The sequence below is a fragment of the Equus asinus genome, chromosome 7 (assembly GCF_041296235.1).
Source record: "Equus asinus isolate D_3611 breed Donkey chromosome 7, EquAss-T2T_v2, whole genome shotgun sequence".
NCBI classification, from domain to species: Eukaryota; Metazoa; Chordata; class Mammalia; order Perissodactyla; family Equidae; genus Equus; species Equus asinus.
The window spans coordinates 81276334-81292322 of NC_091796.1; the positions used below are offsets into that span (position 1 = coordinate 81276334).

The 15989-nt window shown below is 40.3% G+C and overlaps 1 protein-coding gene across 6 annotated transcripts in view; it reads right to left on the reverse strand.

Moving 5' to 3' along the window:
* DPF3 (double PHD fingers 3) overlaps positions 1 to 15989 on the reverse strand; it is a 252853-nt gene that overhangs the window by 13655 nt on the left and 223209 nt on the right. For 4 of the 6 annotated variants that reach the window (XR_011504660.1, XM_014835753.3, XM_070513946.1 and 1 more), the window contains one exon: positions 8225 to 8337. Coding sequence is in view for 3 of the 6 variants with exons in the window: in XM_014835753.3 (XP_014691239.1) it covers positions 8225 to 8337 (113 nt within the window). In the remaining 3 variants the exon portion in view is untranslated. Of the gene's footprint in view, positions 1 to 8223; positions 8338 to 15989 lie in introns of those variants that run through there. The other 2 variants (XR_006530208.2, XR_011504658.1) reach the window with 2 other exon arrangements.

Sequence of the window (15989 nt, forward strand, 5' to 3'; positions counted from 1 at the left end):
ATCAAAGACTCAAAAAATGTTGCTGAGAAGAAGGCCAAGAATAGATCCTTGGGGAACACCAACTTTAATGGACAGGCAGAGAAAAAAGAGACCAAGAAGCAGCCGTCAGAGAGGTAGGGTGAAAACCAGGACTGTGTGGTTTACTCCAAAAAAGTTGTATCATCATTGTTGGAGCTGAAGTAAGCTGTATGACAATATGATTTAGGGATAATACAAGGAGAAACAAGTTAGGATGGGGATAGAAAACAGAGAGACTTGTCAGAAACAGTATTACTAATGCTTAAAGAGACTGATAACTCCTACTGTAATGCTGACATGAGAAATACAAGAAGGTAGAATATCCTGGATTGCACTTTACCAAAGGGAAACCACACATCTGTGGGTTTCCATGGGTTGATCATTGTCTGTCCCCATATTTTCTTCTTTTCCATCTATTTTTCAGGAAAATTGCCTGTCAAAACCACCAAGAACCCCCAGCTCATGGTGACCCCCATGAAAAACACAATTTAATGACCTCTTACGCTCAAGTATCCAAGAAGCAGGATCCACCTATGGCTACAGTTGCAGTAGAATGGGAATCCCATTCTGAGATGTGCAGGGCCAATCCCTGGCTATGTGAGAGGAAACCTATTGCCTAAGCAGCCTCACTCCTTAATTCCTCCCCTAAGGCTCTGCCAGGTCAGCGAAAACCTCTCCATTAACGCTATTTGTAAAGCCAAAGACCAGAATCAACCCAAATGTCCATCAATAAGGGACTGATTGAATAAACTAATGAAGAACTATGCACCTGTAGAAGGAATGAAGGCTATGTCTATACACTGCTGTGCAGGAATCTCCAGGATGGTCAGTGAAAAAGCAAGGTGAAAAAAACATGTATATCTGCTTCTATTTTCTAAGAAAATGCATCCATTTTCTTATGGATTCATATGTACATACATATGCTTACATTTAAACAAAATGGAAAGATAAACCATAACTTTTTTAAATGGTCATCTATAAGCAGAGGAAGGTAACAGTGTGAAAGAGATGGGGATAGAAACTAGCTTTCTTTGAATATACTGTTTATTTTATAGATTTGCTTCTGGAACCAGTAAATATTTTGCATAGTCATAAAGCAAAATTCACATTGTAATTGTCCTTATAAAAAGAACAAAAGAAAAGTGAAACAAATGAATCTAATTATGTATTAGTTGGTGGCATAACCACACAGAAAGAAACTGTTCCAAATTACTTTAAAACGAGTAGTTTGACTGTATATCCTTAGTCGAATATATCTTAAGGACAAAAATAAGTGCAAATATGCATATATATATTTCTTTTCAGAAATCATATTGTTGGTGGTAGTAGTGGAATTAGATATTCTGAGACTTTTATTATGTATCAAATGAGTGATTATGTTGGTATTGAGAGGCAAGAATTTTGACATAGTTGAAAGAAAATACAGACGTAAGATCTATGAGGTTAAGTGAAAACCCTGTAGTTAGTCCTGGGTACGAATTGGAAGTATCAGTATAAACTCATGGTGCGTTTTATCTTTAAAGCAAAAAAAAAAAAACATATTTTCTAGCTCTGTCCATTAAAAATGCCACCAAATAATGATTAACACAGTAAAAATTAGCACCCATATTATGTTCCCTAAAGACCTCTGCCCACTAAAAGGAACCAAGAGTCCTTGGAGGAATTGTTGATTCCAGGTCTGGGGCATGAAATGTTATAAATATCTTTACATATTGGAAAGCAAGGAAACTATCAAATACTATTGAGCTCATGTCAAAAGGACCCAGGATCCAATCTGATTATGGTCCCACTGGCCAAAGATGGTATAATTTCAACTGTGATGGATTGAAACAAATCAAATTTGTTTAAATTCTTGAGTTCACAAAGATATTAAAAAAACTTTGTCACCTTTGGAAGATGCTAGGGAAACATCTCATTATTTTTTGATTTATTATTTTGAAATAATTTTTATCTTAGAGAAAAGTTGCAAAAATGGTACAGAGAGTTTCTGTACACACTTTACTCAGCTTCCCTTCTTCCCCTAACATTAACAGCTTACATTACCACAGCAAAATCAGGAAAAGTAGGAAATGACCATTAGCACAGTAATATTGACTGATCTGCAGACCTCATTAGAATTTCACCAGTTTTCCCACTTATGCCTCTTTTCCCAGGATCCAATTCAGGATCTCACATTGTATTTAGTTGTCATGTTTTCTTAGTGTCCTTGAATCTGGAGCAGTTCCTCAGTTTTTCTTTCATGACTTTGACACTTTTAAAGAGTCCAGGCAAGCGACTTTGTAGAATGTCATTCAATTTGAGTTTATCTGATCTTTTTTCCTGAGAACATTGATAGTATGCTTTTTTGGCAAGAATACTACAAGAGAGATGTTGTGTCCTTCTTAGTGCATCATATCAAGGGGCATTGATACCAACATGTCTTATTACTAGTAACGTTACCCTGGTCATATAGTTAATCTAGTGCCTGCCAGTTTCACCACTATAAAGTTATGATTTTTTCCTTTTGTAATATATTAATAAATAATCTGGTAGGGGAGATACTTTGAGATTATTCAAATATTCTGTTTCTTACCATAATTTTGTCCACTAATTTTAGCATCAATTGATGGTTCTTGCTTATAACAACCATACTACAATGTTTGTCTATTGGTGATTTCCCTCTTCCCTCTACATTGATTAATTGGAATTCTGCTCTAAGAGTTTACCTCTTCCACATTTATTTATGCATTTATTTATGTATCCAAATCTAACATATCAGTATGGATATTTATTTTGTACTTTGGGTTATAATCCAATATTATCATTATTCACTTTGTTGCTCACATTGCCCCAGATTTGGCTAGCCATTGGGAGTTCCTTTAAGCTGGTTCCTGTGTCCTTTAGACATGCCCTAACATTTTTTGAAAACTTCCTTACTTTCTAGTACCCCAGGATGCTCCAGGCTCCTCTTGTATTTCCCATGCCCTAGACCCGGCATCGGCCATTTCTCCAAGGGTCCTTGGTTCCTTTTATTGGAGAATGGTATTTAGAAACCGATATCTGGGTGCTGTGGGTCCTCTCTGCTTCTGGGTTGTCATTGCTTCTAGGCCCTCCCAGCCAACAGAGCTGGGAAATAAATGTATATGCAGGCACACATGCACACATCTATGTTTATCTCTATATCTATCCATATGTATGTATACATATAGATAGCTATTGGTTGTTAGTGCCATCAAGTTGATTTTGACTCCTAGACCCTGTAGACAGCAGAGTGGAACCCTCCCCGGTCTTCTTGCACTATCCTCTCACCTTCAGGCATTATATCAGACAATGTTCTGCTGCTATTCATAGGGTTTTCATAGCCATTTCTTTCAGAAGTGGGCAACCAGATCCTTCTTCCTAGTTTGTGTTAATCTGGAAGTTCTGCTGAAACCTGTCCACCATGGGTGACCCTGCTGATATGTGAAATACCAGCAGAGCTTTCAGCATCACAGCAACACAAAGCTGCCACAGTATGACAACTGACAGAAGGGTAGTGTGGTTCCCTGACCAGAAAACGAACTCAGACCACAGTAGTGAGAGTGCCATAGCTTAACCACTAGACCACTAGGGCTGGCTATAGATAGCTATAGATATGTAATATACATAAACATATATATAAACATACACAATATATTATATTAAAAACCATAAATTCATACTGATACCCCCTATTCCAACCCAACACCACAGGGTTCAGTCTAGCCTTCCGCCTGTATTTGAATATTCTTTCTCTGGCTCTGAGAAACACGGCTCTCATTATTTACAATATACAGTTATTACTTCAGATCTAGTATACACATGAAGTAGTTTCAGAATGACTAACTCATATGCCTATGAGAAACAAATTTGCTAACTAGAGTACAATGTTTATATAGTCATTTCTGTCTGCAGCCTTACTGTGCATAGTCAAATACTGTTTTCCAAAGCTACCTGAGTTAGTTCTTTGCTTCCCCACCCTTCAGTATGGTTATATTATCTATTTATATCACAGTTAGGTTCATTTGTTCATTTGTTACTGTTCATATTCCATTTTTGGTTCCCCCCACATCCTGGTTGATTTCCAGTATTTATCTGTTAGAGGGTATGTGAAACAATACCTCGCTTGTAAGAGTTAGAGCTATACAAAAGGTATTCTCAGAGGAGTGTCGCCCCCCCATCCCTACTCTCCCATCCCCAGTTCCCCTTTTTTTCTACCCCGTTCCCACCCGCTCCTGTAGATAACCAATCTCTTTAGTCTCTTGTTTATCCTTCCTGTATTTCTTTTACACAAGTAAACAGATACATGTATATTTCCTTACAAGAATGGCAGCAAACTATATTCTTTTTTACTTTGCTTTTTTCATTTAACACTATATCCTAGAAATTATTCCATATCAATCCATAGAGATCTGCCTCATTTTTTCTTACAGCTGCCTAGTACTCCATTGCGTGGCTGTGCCATCATTTATGCAACCATTCTTCTATGTATGCACGTTTAGATCGTTTCAGATATTTTGCAATCATAAACAATGCAACTATGAATAACCTTCTGCATATGTGTTTCCGTAGAGTTGTGGGTATATCTTTAGGGTAGATTCCTACAGGTGAGATTGCCCGGTCAAAAGGTTAAGTGCATAGTGGTTGTGTTAGCTATTGCTAAATTTCCCTCCAGAAGGGTTTACCACTTTGTGTTGCCACTGACAATGTCTGAGGGTGCCAGTTTTCCCACAGCTTCATCAACAGAATGTACTGTCAGACTTTTTTATTTTTTACAATTTTATAGGTAAGAAATGGTATCTCGGTTTTGCTTTATTTTGAATTTCTTTAATTATGAGTGTGTTCAAACTATTGTTTTGTTCAAATGTTTACGGGCCATTTTCATATCTTTTGTGAATTGTCTTTCATGTCTTTTTCCCATTTCCTATCAGGTTTCTGATCCCTCACCCGTCAAATTTTAGGAGTTCTTTATGTATTAAGGATATTAGCCCTTTATCTGTGGTACATGTTGCAAATATTTTCTCCCAGTTTGTCGGTTGTCTTTTTACTTTATCATGTTTTTTACTATGCAAATTTTTATGTGGTCAAATTTGTCAATATTTTCTTTTATTGCTTCTGACTTTTGAGTCACAGAAAATCTTACCTTATATTTAGATTAAAGAGGAATTCACCCATGCTTTATTCTAGTACTAACAGGGTTTTATTTTTTAAATTTAGATAGCCAGTCCATTTGGAGATTGTTCTTATGTATTATGTGAGATATGGACCTAATTCTATCTTCCCCCAAATGGTTACCCTATGGTCCCAGGACCATTCATGAAAATGTCCATCTTTGATCCAGTAATTTTAGATGCATCCTTTATCCTAAATGAAATGTCCATATGTAGTTGGGTTGATTTATGGGTTTTCTATTCTATTCCATTGATCTATTTGTCTTATTTTTTTATATTTATATTGTTTTAAGTACAGAGGGCTTCTACCATGTTTTCACATCTGGTAGGGCTAGTCTCCCCTCATAATTTGTTGTTTTTCAGTGTTTTCTTGTATGTTTGCTTTCTCATATGAACTTTAGTATCAATTTGTCTGGTTCCATAAAAAAGCTTGTTGGTGTTTTTATTGGGCTTGAATTAAATTTATAAATTAACTTAGGGAGAATTAACAACTTTATAATGTTGAGTCATTATATCCAAGATCACACAATGTCTTTCCATTCACTCAAGTCTACTTTTGTGTCTTTTCAAAAGTGTTTTAAAATTTTTTCATATAGATTTTACACATTTACCATTAAGCTTATTTCTAAGTGTTTCTTCTTTGTTGCTATTGTAAGTGGGGTTTCTCTACTATTGTATCCTCTAACTGGTTATTATTTGTGCATATGAAGGCTATGAATTTTTGTATAGTAATTTGATGTCCTGCTGCCTTTAATGTTTGAGTTAGCTTTATCATTAATTCTAGTGTTTTCTAAATATACTATTAATAGACATACTATTATAGTTTGTGAAATAGAGAGAGTTTTACTACTTTGTTACCATTCTGACAAGTCTAGTTGACTTCTCTTGTCTAATTGCATTAGCTAATATCTCTAGAAGAATGAGGAATAGCAGAAGAGATAGTGGGCATCCTTACTTACTTCCAGATCTTAGTAGAAATGCCTGTAGTGTTTCCCCATTAAATAAGAGAATGGCTTTAGTTCTAAGGTATAAAAAGTTTATCATGTTAAGAAAATATCCCACAATGCCTGTTTTCTTGAATATTTTTATCCTGAATATATGTTGAAACCACTCTGTTATTTTGAAAACTGATAAATAAAGGGAAAGAATTAAGCATCTATCCTGCCTTTTCTATACTATCTAGACCTGAGGGTAACCAAATATGAGGGTGGAAAGGTTTCTCTTTGCAGAATTACCTGGGTAATAAACAAAGTCCAAATTATAAAATAAGAATATCACTATTGTGCAACCTCTAATGAAACAGTCAATCTAGTCAAAGATCATCACTAGTTGCCACCTTCACAAAAAGAGAGACGCCAGGCGTTACACACCTCCTGATGACAGTACACAACACTGGTTATACAGCAGTCTTGCCAAATATATATATACTTGTATATATATATATATATATACATGTATATATATATGTCTCTCTTTTTGTGAATGTAGCAGCGGTTGACAATCTTCGACTGGATTGACTATTTCATTAGAGGTTGCAAAATAGTAATATTTTTATTTTATAATTTCTCCTTCATTTATTAGCTGAAGTATTTACACATATTATATATATAATATTTTATACTACAGAGAGAGTTAGAAAGAGACAGAGAAAGAGAGAGCTTGCATCTGATCAAGGCTCTAGCTCTGAGTACCAATGTACAAGAAATGCGAGAGACAGAGGAAAATGGCAACCACTCCCACAGGGATGCAGTCATTAAAAACACAGTCCTGGGAAACTATTGACAAATTAACTGATTTCTTCAACAAAAATTCCAGGGGAGAAATAAGAGAGCAAAATGGAGGGAAAACCTGTATATTAAAAGAAACTTTAAAGACATAACTAATTGCAATGTATGGGCCTTATCTAGATCCCAATTCAAATAAACAAGTTGTAATAAAAACATTTAAGACAATTAAGAAAATATTTAAGACAATTGAGGCAATAGGCTTGTTGGCTGGATGTTTGATTATATTAAGGAATTATTGATTCTTTTGGCTATGTCGATATTTTTATTATTTTCGTTAAAAAGTTAAGTCCTTATTTTGAGATACATATGAAATATTTACAGGTCAAATGATATTCTGACTGGGATTATGTGGGAGGAGGTGGTGGTATTTATGAAACGAGACTGGACACGTATTGATTATAGCTGAAGCTGGTGAGGGGCCCCATCAGTTTCATTATTTTCTCTAGCTTTGTACACATATGTTTAAAATCATCTATAACAAAAAGCACCAGCCCTGGTGATCTCGTGGTTAAGAGTTGGCACTCTCACTGCCGTGGCCCAGGTTCATTTCCTGGTCAAGGAACCACACCACCCATCTGTCAGTTGTCATACTGTGACAGCTGTGTGTTGCAGTGATGCTGAAAGCTATGCCACAGGGTCACCCATGGTGGACAGGTTTCAACGGAGCTTCCAGACTAAGACAGACTAGGAAGAAGGACCTGAACATCCACTTCCAAAAAAACCCCCTGTGAATAGCAGAGGAGCACTGTCTGATGCAGCACAGAAAGTGAGAGGACGGCACAAAAAAACACGGCAGGGTTCTGCTCTGCTGTCGACAGAGTCACCAGGAGTCGGAATCTACTTGAAGGCACTAACAACAAATAACAAAAAGTGAGTTTTTTTTTTAAAAAGTCTGCATTTATCATACTTAACATTCAGACCAAATGAGATCACGCACTCCGGAACATGGTATAAACAGGTGAGCACATCCCAACCACAAGCAGTGGGTACCATTTCTATCACTGAACCCTCCAGGGCAAACGGCCAGCAAGGCAGCCTCTGGCTATCCTCTTGCACCTCTCTCCACAGGCACAAAGAGCACCCATGGTCTCTGTTGTGCAAGGGTCCTAAGGGTCCTGGGGGCAGAGGGGAGGTCCTGACTGACATTTTGCCCAGGAGCCCAGTGATGAGAGTCCTGCCTTCCTCTCCACCCCTCGAAGGACCCCCAGCTCCTTGGATTTCTCCTTCCTGCGAGGGAAACCCCAAACTCACGTCATTCTCCGAGGTCCCACAGAGGATGCAGGATTTGCACTCTATGCACTGCCACTTGTAGGTCTTGACGGCCTCGGTCATGTTCAGGGTGAACTGCAGGCAGGTTGGGTGACCTGGAGGAAGCAGAAATGGCAGCATTAGGGCCAGAGGGTCTGACTCATCACCCTTCAACACCCTTCATTTTCAACCAAACATACATTTATGCCCAGCTCGGAGGGAGGGCGGGGGTAGCACCAATTGGGAAACAAACTGTGGCCTGGATGGGATGCTACCCACACTGCTCACTACCACCCACAGTTACATCAGATCAAGATCCAAAGGGAGGAATGGGCATTAACCCTTTTACCCAGGATAGATGCCATCCAAGTCCTCTTGCCCTAAGAGCTGTGTGCCCCCAGACGTGTAACCAGTTGATGAGGACAGAAAATGGTGGACAGAGAGGAAGAGAAGGAAATTGCAGCACGCATAGCACTCAAGAGTCAACACCTCACACAGTAACAGGCATGAGAGGGGGAAATGGCCTGGCAGGGAAGGCAAAGAAATGCAGCATCACAGCCAAGGGTATACGATGGCCAGCCCATCCTAAAAGGACCAGTCGCTACTCCTAACTCTTTTCTCCACCCCAAGTATTGTGTTAGCCAACCCAATAGCAAGATCAGGGAGGGACAGTAAGCTGTGACCTTAGAGCACACAGCCCCAGTGGACCAACATTGAGGCTTGGCCTACAGAGCTAGACTCTGTTCTCACCATAGAGAGACACCAGCAGTGAGAAGACAGCTCTGAGCCGTAGAATGTGAAGACCCTTGACCTTCTATTTGGCGGGGAAGGGAAACTTGGATGATGTTCCCAGGATTCCCAGTGCTGTGAATCAGACAGGAATCTGCCCAGAGCACCCAAGGCAAAGCCCATTGCTGACTCTGCCAAAAGAACTGACAGCTTTGCCTACTGCTGGTGTTCACCCTTCTCCAGAGCTCCCAACTCTGCCAAACCCACCATAGAGTGCATTGTGTTACGTCTTTCACACGAGGATCATGTGCTTCTAAAGAAAGATACTATAGACGGGGCACCAGTTACAGGTAGCCCCACCAACCTAGCATCTTCCACAGATAGTCAGGATCCCACATGGTACCACCACCTCTAGGCAAAGCCACATCCCAGCAGAAGTCCCCCATTTCCTTTCTTCCAAGTCCTCAGAGAACTGGTCACATCATGGTCATTTGGGGGAAACACTGTTTATTCTCAACATAAGGATCCTTCAAATTTGGGGCTCCACAAATGCAAACCACACTGAGTTACCTCTGAGAGAGGGAGACTGGGGATGGAAATGACTCATGGTGGAGGGAGCAGGGACACTTAGCAAATGGGTGGAAACATCGAGAAGAGGGCAGATCTGAAAGCTTTCCAAGGACTTCTCAAGTGCCATCTAAGAGACTCCTACAGCTCTGAACTAAGAACCCGCTCACAGTGACACCATGGCAGTGACCTCAAAGAGAAAGAGGCCTTACATTAAAAGACTAGATGAACATCTGGCTGGTAGTCTTGAAAGCATCTCAAAGATCTGTCTAAGAAGAACATTGGCCAGGGTTGTTCCTTATTTCAATCTCGGAAAGACTATTGGGATGAGAATAAAAGAGAAAATACCAGTCTGAGATTCTGAGTGGTGTGGGCCATAGGTACCTGGGTTCTCAGATGCAGTACCCCTGGAGAGGTTGAAGATGAGTTCATGGAGCAGATACTCATATAAGCAAGTTGACTTTGCCCAGTTCCATGGCCTCAGGCCACACCCCAGCCACAATCAGCCTGCTTACAATAATTAGTCATGAACTTATTCATGAACAAGCATTTGTTGAGCACTCACTTGGCCAGCCATTGCACTCGACAGAAAGATATAGCAGTGAGCAAGACATCCCAAACCCCTCTAGTCAGAGAGAACTCAAATTAATAAACTACACACATATTTACTTACTTAAAATTGTGCGATAGGTGCCATGAAGGAAAATCCTAATTTGCAATGAAAACAAACCAAAGAGAACCTACTCTAGTCGGAGACGTCAAGGAAAGCTTCCCGGAGAAAGATCTTTAGGCCGATACCTGGCAGATGAGGAGGAGCTGGCTGGGTGGGAGAGGGAGAAGATTCAAGGAGGATGGTGCATGTGGACGTTCTGAGCCTCCACATGTGAGGGGAGGAGCTGGACAAATTAAAGGGAAGGAAAGGCCGATGGGCACAGCCTTGGCGAGCAAAAGGAGAAAGGCAAGAGGGAGCTGGAGCCAGATCACGCAGGCACTTGTAGCCCCTATTTAAGGATGTGGGGCTTTAAAATCATTAAAGAGTTTTAAGCTGAACAGTGGCTGGATCACGCTGTGTTTTTAAAGGCACATTCTTTAGCATGAGGAATCTTTGGGGTGATGGAGCGGTTCTGAACTTTGATCATGGCTGTGGTTACATATGTGATAAGACTGCATAGAACTATACACATACACACATCAATACACATGTTTGTGCATGTAAAACCAATAAAATATGAATAATGACTGCAATTGCATCAATGTCAATTGCCTGGGTTTGATATTGTTCTATAGTTATGGAAGGTGTTACCATTGGGGGAAACTGGATGAAGGGTGTGTGGGATCTCTCTGTAACATATTTTGTAACTTTCTATGAAGCTATAATTATTTCAAAATAAAAAGTTGGAAAGATCTTTTTAAATAAGGAATACATGATCAAAAATGTAAGTCACCAAAAAGGAAGGAAGGAAGGAAGAAAGGAAGGAAGGAAGAAAAGGGCTGCTGTCTAAGGACAGAGTTTGTTGGGGGGTGAGGGAATGTAGAGATGCAAAAATTGTTGCCAGGAAACTCATTAGGAGGCTGACTCAGCTGCCAGGAGAGAGACAAGGATAATTAAACTAAGGTGGAGATTTTAGAAATGTTAAAGATATAATTGATAGGACCTGACCATTGTTTGAATGTTGGGAGTCTGGAAAAGAGAGATGATAAGAAATAGTCTCAGCTTTCTGACCTAAGAAACTAGATAGATTATAATGAAACTTACTCACATGAGGAAGACTACAGAAAGCACTCAGGAACCAAATGGAGGAGGGGAACAGTCACCTTGTTTTGAGCACATTGAAGTTGGGAAGTCTGTGAGACTTCTGGTGGAAATGTCTAGTGGATAGTTGAATATAGGGGTTTAGAGCAAAAAAGAGAAGTATGAACTAGACATATAAATTCAGGAGTTTTTGCTAAATAGGTGGTCATTGAAACCATGAGAACTAATGAAATTATCTAGGAAAAGGGAAAAGAGAAGAGAATAGAAGAGGAGAGAAGATAGGAGAAGAGAGAAGAGGTCTAGGACTGAGCTTTGAGGAACTCAACATTTAAAGATGAAAGGAAAGAGGGGCTGGCCCCGTGGCCGAGTGGTTAAGTTCGCGTGCTCTGCTACAGGCGGCCCAGTGTTTCGTTGGTTCGAATCCTGGGCGCGGACATGGCACTGCTCATCAGACCACGCTGAGGCAGCGTCCCACATGCCACAACTAGAAGAACCCACAACGAAGAATACACAACTATGTACCGGGGGGGCTTTGGGGAGAAAAAGGAAAAAATAAAATCTTTAAAAAAAAAAAAAAAAAAGATGAAAGGAAAGAACCGAGAGAGGAAACAGGACAGTCGGAGAGGTGAGATGCAAACTGGTCAAGTATAGGGTCACAGCAGCCAAAAGAAGAGATTTCAAGAAGGAAAGAGTGGTCAGCTGTGTTGACTGCCACAGGTTCTTGAGTTTGTCACGGCTCAATAAAGACCATGAGTGAGGGAGTGTTGACAGATCAGAGCAAAAACTGCCCTACTAATAATAACACTCTTCAGCAGTGTCCTCTTCCCTAGGAAGGAAGGTCAGCACATTCCAGAGCGTGACATGGAACTCAGCAGCCAGCTGTGCATTTGGAGCTGCCTCCAGCAGTGGGGATGGGGCAGGGGGCGGGGGTGAGCGGGGCTTCAAGCATTTAACAACACTGCACAAATAATTATTGAGAACCAATTCTATGTTCAAGATCTTTCAGACCACTGTGCTGGGCTCTGAAGACATTTTCTGGGATAGCTTTGGACCAGTGAAGAGTAGCAAGTGGGTTTTAGAAACTCCTGTTGGAAGTCTGAAAAGATCCCATGGGCTTTCTCTGTGTTCCTGTCTTGAGAAAGTCATCAGCCTCCCCCAAGACCTTCAAACCCAAAGGAAAAGAACAAAGTTCACACAGCCTCCCCCCTGGCAAAATGCAGGACTAAGAAGAGCCTGAGCTCTGGCTGCAGAGCTCCTCCAGCTCAGAACTCAAGACATCACTTAGTGGAAGAAGAAAGTAGGGGATGCAACTTGTCAGGGGGGAAGACTAAGGCACAAGAAGTTAAGTCACCCAAGTGGCCACTAGCAGGTGCAAAAACTATGCCCAGAACTAAATCTTCCTGTTTGTGCCACCATAACAGGTTGGCTGCCTGTTGCCAGTCTCCAAAACTGGGAAAGTTATTTGCCAGATAAAACTGTAAGAATAAAGCTTCTTATTTACCATGGAAATGACTGAAATAATGGACAATGTTGGGCAAAAGGAAAAGTTTCTAAGAAAGGTGCTAAAAATCCACTTCTAAATTTTACTGCTAGAACTGCTTATTTTTGCCCAGAACTAATTCCTAAAATCCTTGGAAGCAAGAGGATAATAGACATAGTCTTTCCAATTCAAGGGTAGTAGAAAAAAAAATAGGCACATTGTTGTAAAGCAATTTAGTTGTGGTCACTTGCTGTTTAAAGATTCCTATTTTAATCTCTTTTGTAAAGTTGTTAACCATCCTTCTCTAATGTACTCCCTTGGAAATCTAGATTTTATGTGTTTTCAGTTTTCTTAAAGCAAGAAATACCTGTATTATTATGTAAATAGCCCAATGGGGTGAGGAGGAAACAACCCTTCCCAGGTTCCCCTGTATGAGATGATTCAACAGAACGTTTATAAGCTTCCAGTTACCAAAATGAATTTGGAAAGTGGTGCAGTGTCTATGATTCAGCCCCACCAGATCATTAAAAACCAAGTCCTTCCTGAGTGTTCCTCCAAATTTATTCTACCAGGAGGGTTCAGTAAATCTGCCCACTTATTTAATGGGTCCTGTAGTGACTTGGTGTGAAGAGGCATTCTTAACTCAGCCCCAACCCCTCCCCAAACTGACCTCAATCCTCCTAAAAGTTGAAACAGGAAATGTGACCCATGGCCACCATGCGCAGGAGACCTAACTTCTGTACAGGGCTTTCAGACCATAGGAATTTGGCTTCAGGGTGTCAATTCAGCAGATGGGAGGAAAAGAGAAACTGATGGGGTGTGAGAGCTTCTTAGAAGGGAGAAGATTGTCCGTGAGGCCAGTGTTGTATGATACTACAGTCTACTGAGCTCAGAGAAAAAGAGAAGGCAGGCGTCTGAAAACAGCGACTGCTCCCTCGCCCCTGGAAGGACACATCTCGTGTCTTCATGGAACAGAACATGTGCATAGATGCTGAGAATGTGCCAGGGATAGCAAACGGGATTTCGCGGTATTTGAGTGAGAAGGCACACAGATAAATATCCAGGGAAAACTATTAGTTTCATATTCATAGCTGCCTCCTTCCACTCACGCTCATACACAACTGCCCACACACACGGATATTTCCAACATTTTAGAGATGAAAATATCTAAATACGCCTTGTTGATTAAGTTCACATTACAATTGTGACTTAGAAGCCAACAGAAGTCATTAACCAGTCAGTGTCACTTTATAAGTATTCAGCACAGTGAGAGAAATACAATTTATTTTCAACAAACCCTGAGCAAAAAGAACGATACATGCTGCTATGACATGTGTCTCTTACATTAGGATCCTTATTAAAAGAGTTTTTTATTTCATTATTGCCAGTATTTAATTTGGACTAGGCTAAGCCACATCACTGATTAAATTAGAGCTCCGGGGAAAAAATCGCATCATCTTAGTAGGTATGGGCTGAAAACGTAAATAAAACCGATTCAAATAACTGTGGAACTAGCATGGTCTATTATTTATTCATTGTGAGATCATAAACACCTAATTATATTTTATTACCTTATTTATCAAGGTTGATCTTTTAAAAACTAATTTCTAAGGAAAGGAGAACCTAAATACCCATAGTTCTCAGACAAGTAAGTGCAAAATTCAATTGTGCTTCTTGGTCTGATGCCTACTTTACAGATATTATATTATATAAAATACGTAGGACCAATTCCAATCTGAAATAGCACCAAAAACAAGTTTCCATGGGCATCCTTAGAAAGTAATTTTACTCAAATTTCTAACAGTTTTCCATATTCATACACCCATAAAATTTCTAATATTTACATATTGCAAAAATATATAGGAAGCTTTAGCTAAAGAATTTATGCAAAGCACAGTCACATCTGAATCAGCCATGCTAAAGAGGAATTTGAGGAGAAAAAAACATGACTAGCTCCCTTTGGGAAGCCATCTCACTCAATCAGATCCGTTCATTCTCATTTATTCTCTCTCTTCCTCTCTCCTTCTCTGTCTCTTCCTTTCTCCTTCTCTCCCTCCCTTCCCCTCTCTCATTCTCTCCCTCTCTTCCTCTTTCCACCCCTCCATGTCCAGACCCAGCTTGTCAGGTGGAGGGAATGAGGCTCTGACCCATTATACTTAATCCATAAAGGGGTGAATCAATTCTGAGCAATCAAGAATTCCACCCCGTACACGTATATTATGGCAAGGATGTTAAATAGGTGCTGCTTCTTCACGTAGATTACTTCTTCTCAAGCCCTGCTTTGTAAACTTTCTGCAATGGTCTGCAGGCTCGCCTCTCACCTGTCCCAGGTGTTATTTCTAAAGCTAAGGCATCTGCAAATCGATGACCACAACAGCACTCCAGAGGCACCTCCGTGGCTCCCTTTTTGTCTCATCATTTTTAATGTACTTCAAAGAGAACAAAGAAGAGAAAGAGCCTGGAAAGGATAGAGACCAAACAAACGAAAACACATTAAAAATAAATGATGGTGTGAACCGTGGCTGCCTTTCGCTTGGGCAAAACACTTCACTGTGCAGCAAGTTCAACTCATCTTAGAAGTCTGCTTATTCTTCCTCAAAGCTGTCAAACTCGAGGACGCCCAGGTGCCACGCGGGAGGCGAGCCTCACAAATTGTTGCACTGATCATTATTATCAATAACCATAGAAAGCCCATTCAGACAAGAGCATTAGGGTCACTTTTAATGGGCTAAACAGCTAAGAGCTCATGCCATCATTCTCAACGGGCCCTAGAAATTTCCCAAGTTTTCATGGCCAAGTGTGGGCCAAGATAGTCTCATCTATAAACTTGAGGGCACTGTGGTTGATCCTCTTAAAGTGAAATAATAGGATAGGGCAGCCTTGACCTGGATTTATATAACTTCCCTGACTGACCCAGCTTGGGGTCAAGGCACTGCACTAGAAAGATGTCAAGAACCACAGTAAGGATCCCAGAGCCCCTAATTAGTCACCACAGCTGAGGACAAAGGATAATTTATTCATTTACTCCTTCTCTCAAGAGTTGAATAAATAAATGTGGGAGGCACTCTTCTAGGCACTGGGGATACAGCAGGGAGAAAAACCAAACCCTGCCCTCGGGGAGTGAGTACCACCATTTGAGATGTATTGCAGCATCTGAGTTCCTTGGACAGGTCACTTTGCCTCTTGGGCATTAGTTTTCCAATACACTAAATGAAAGGATAGGAATGTGCTATCCGTGA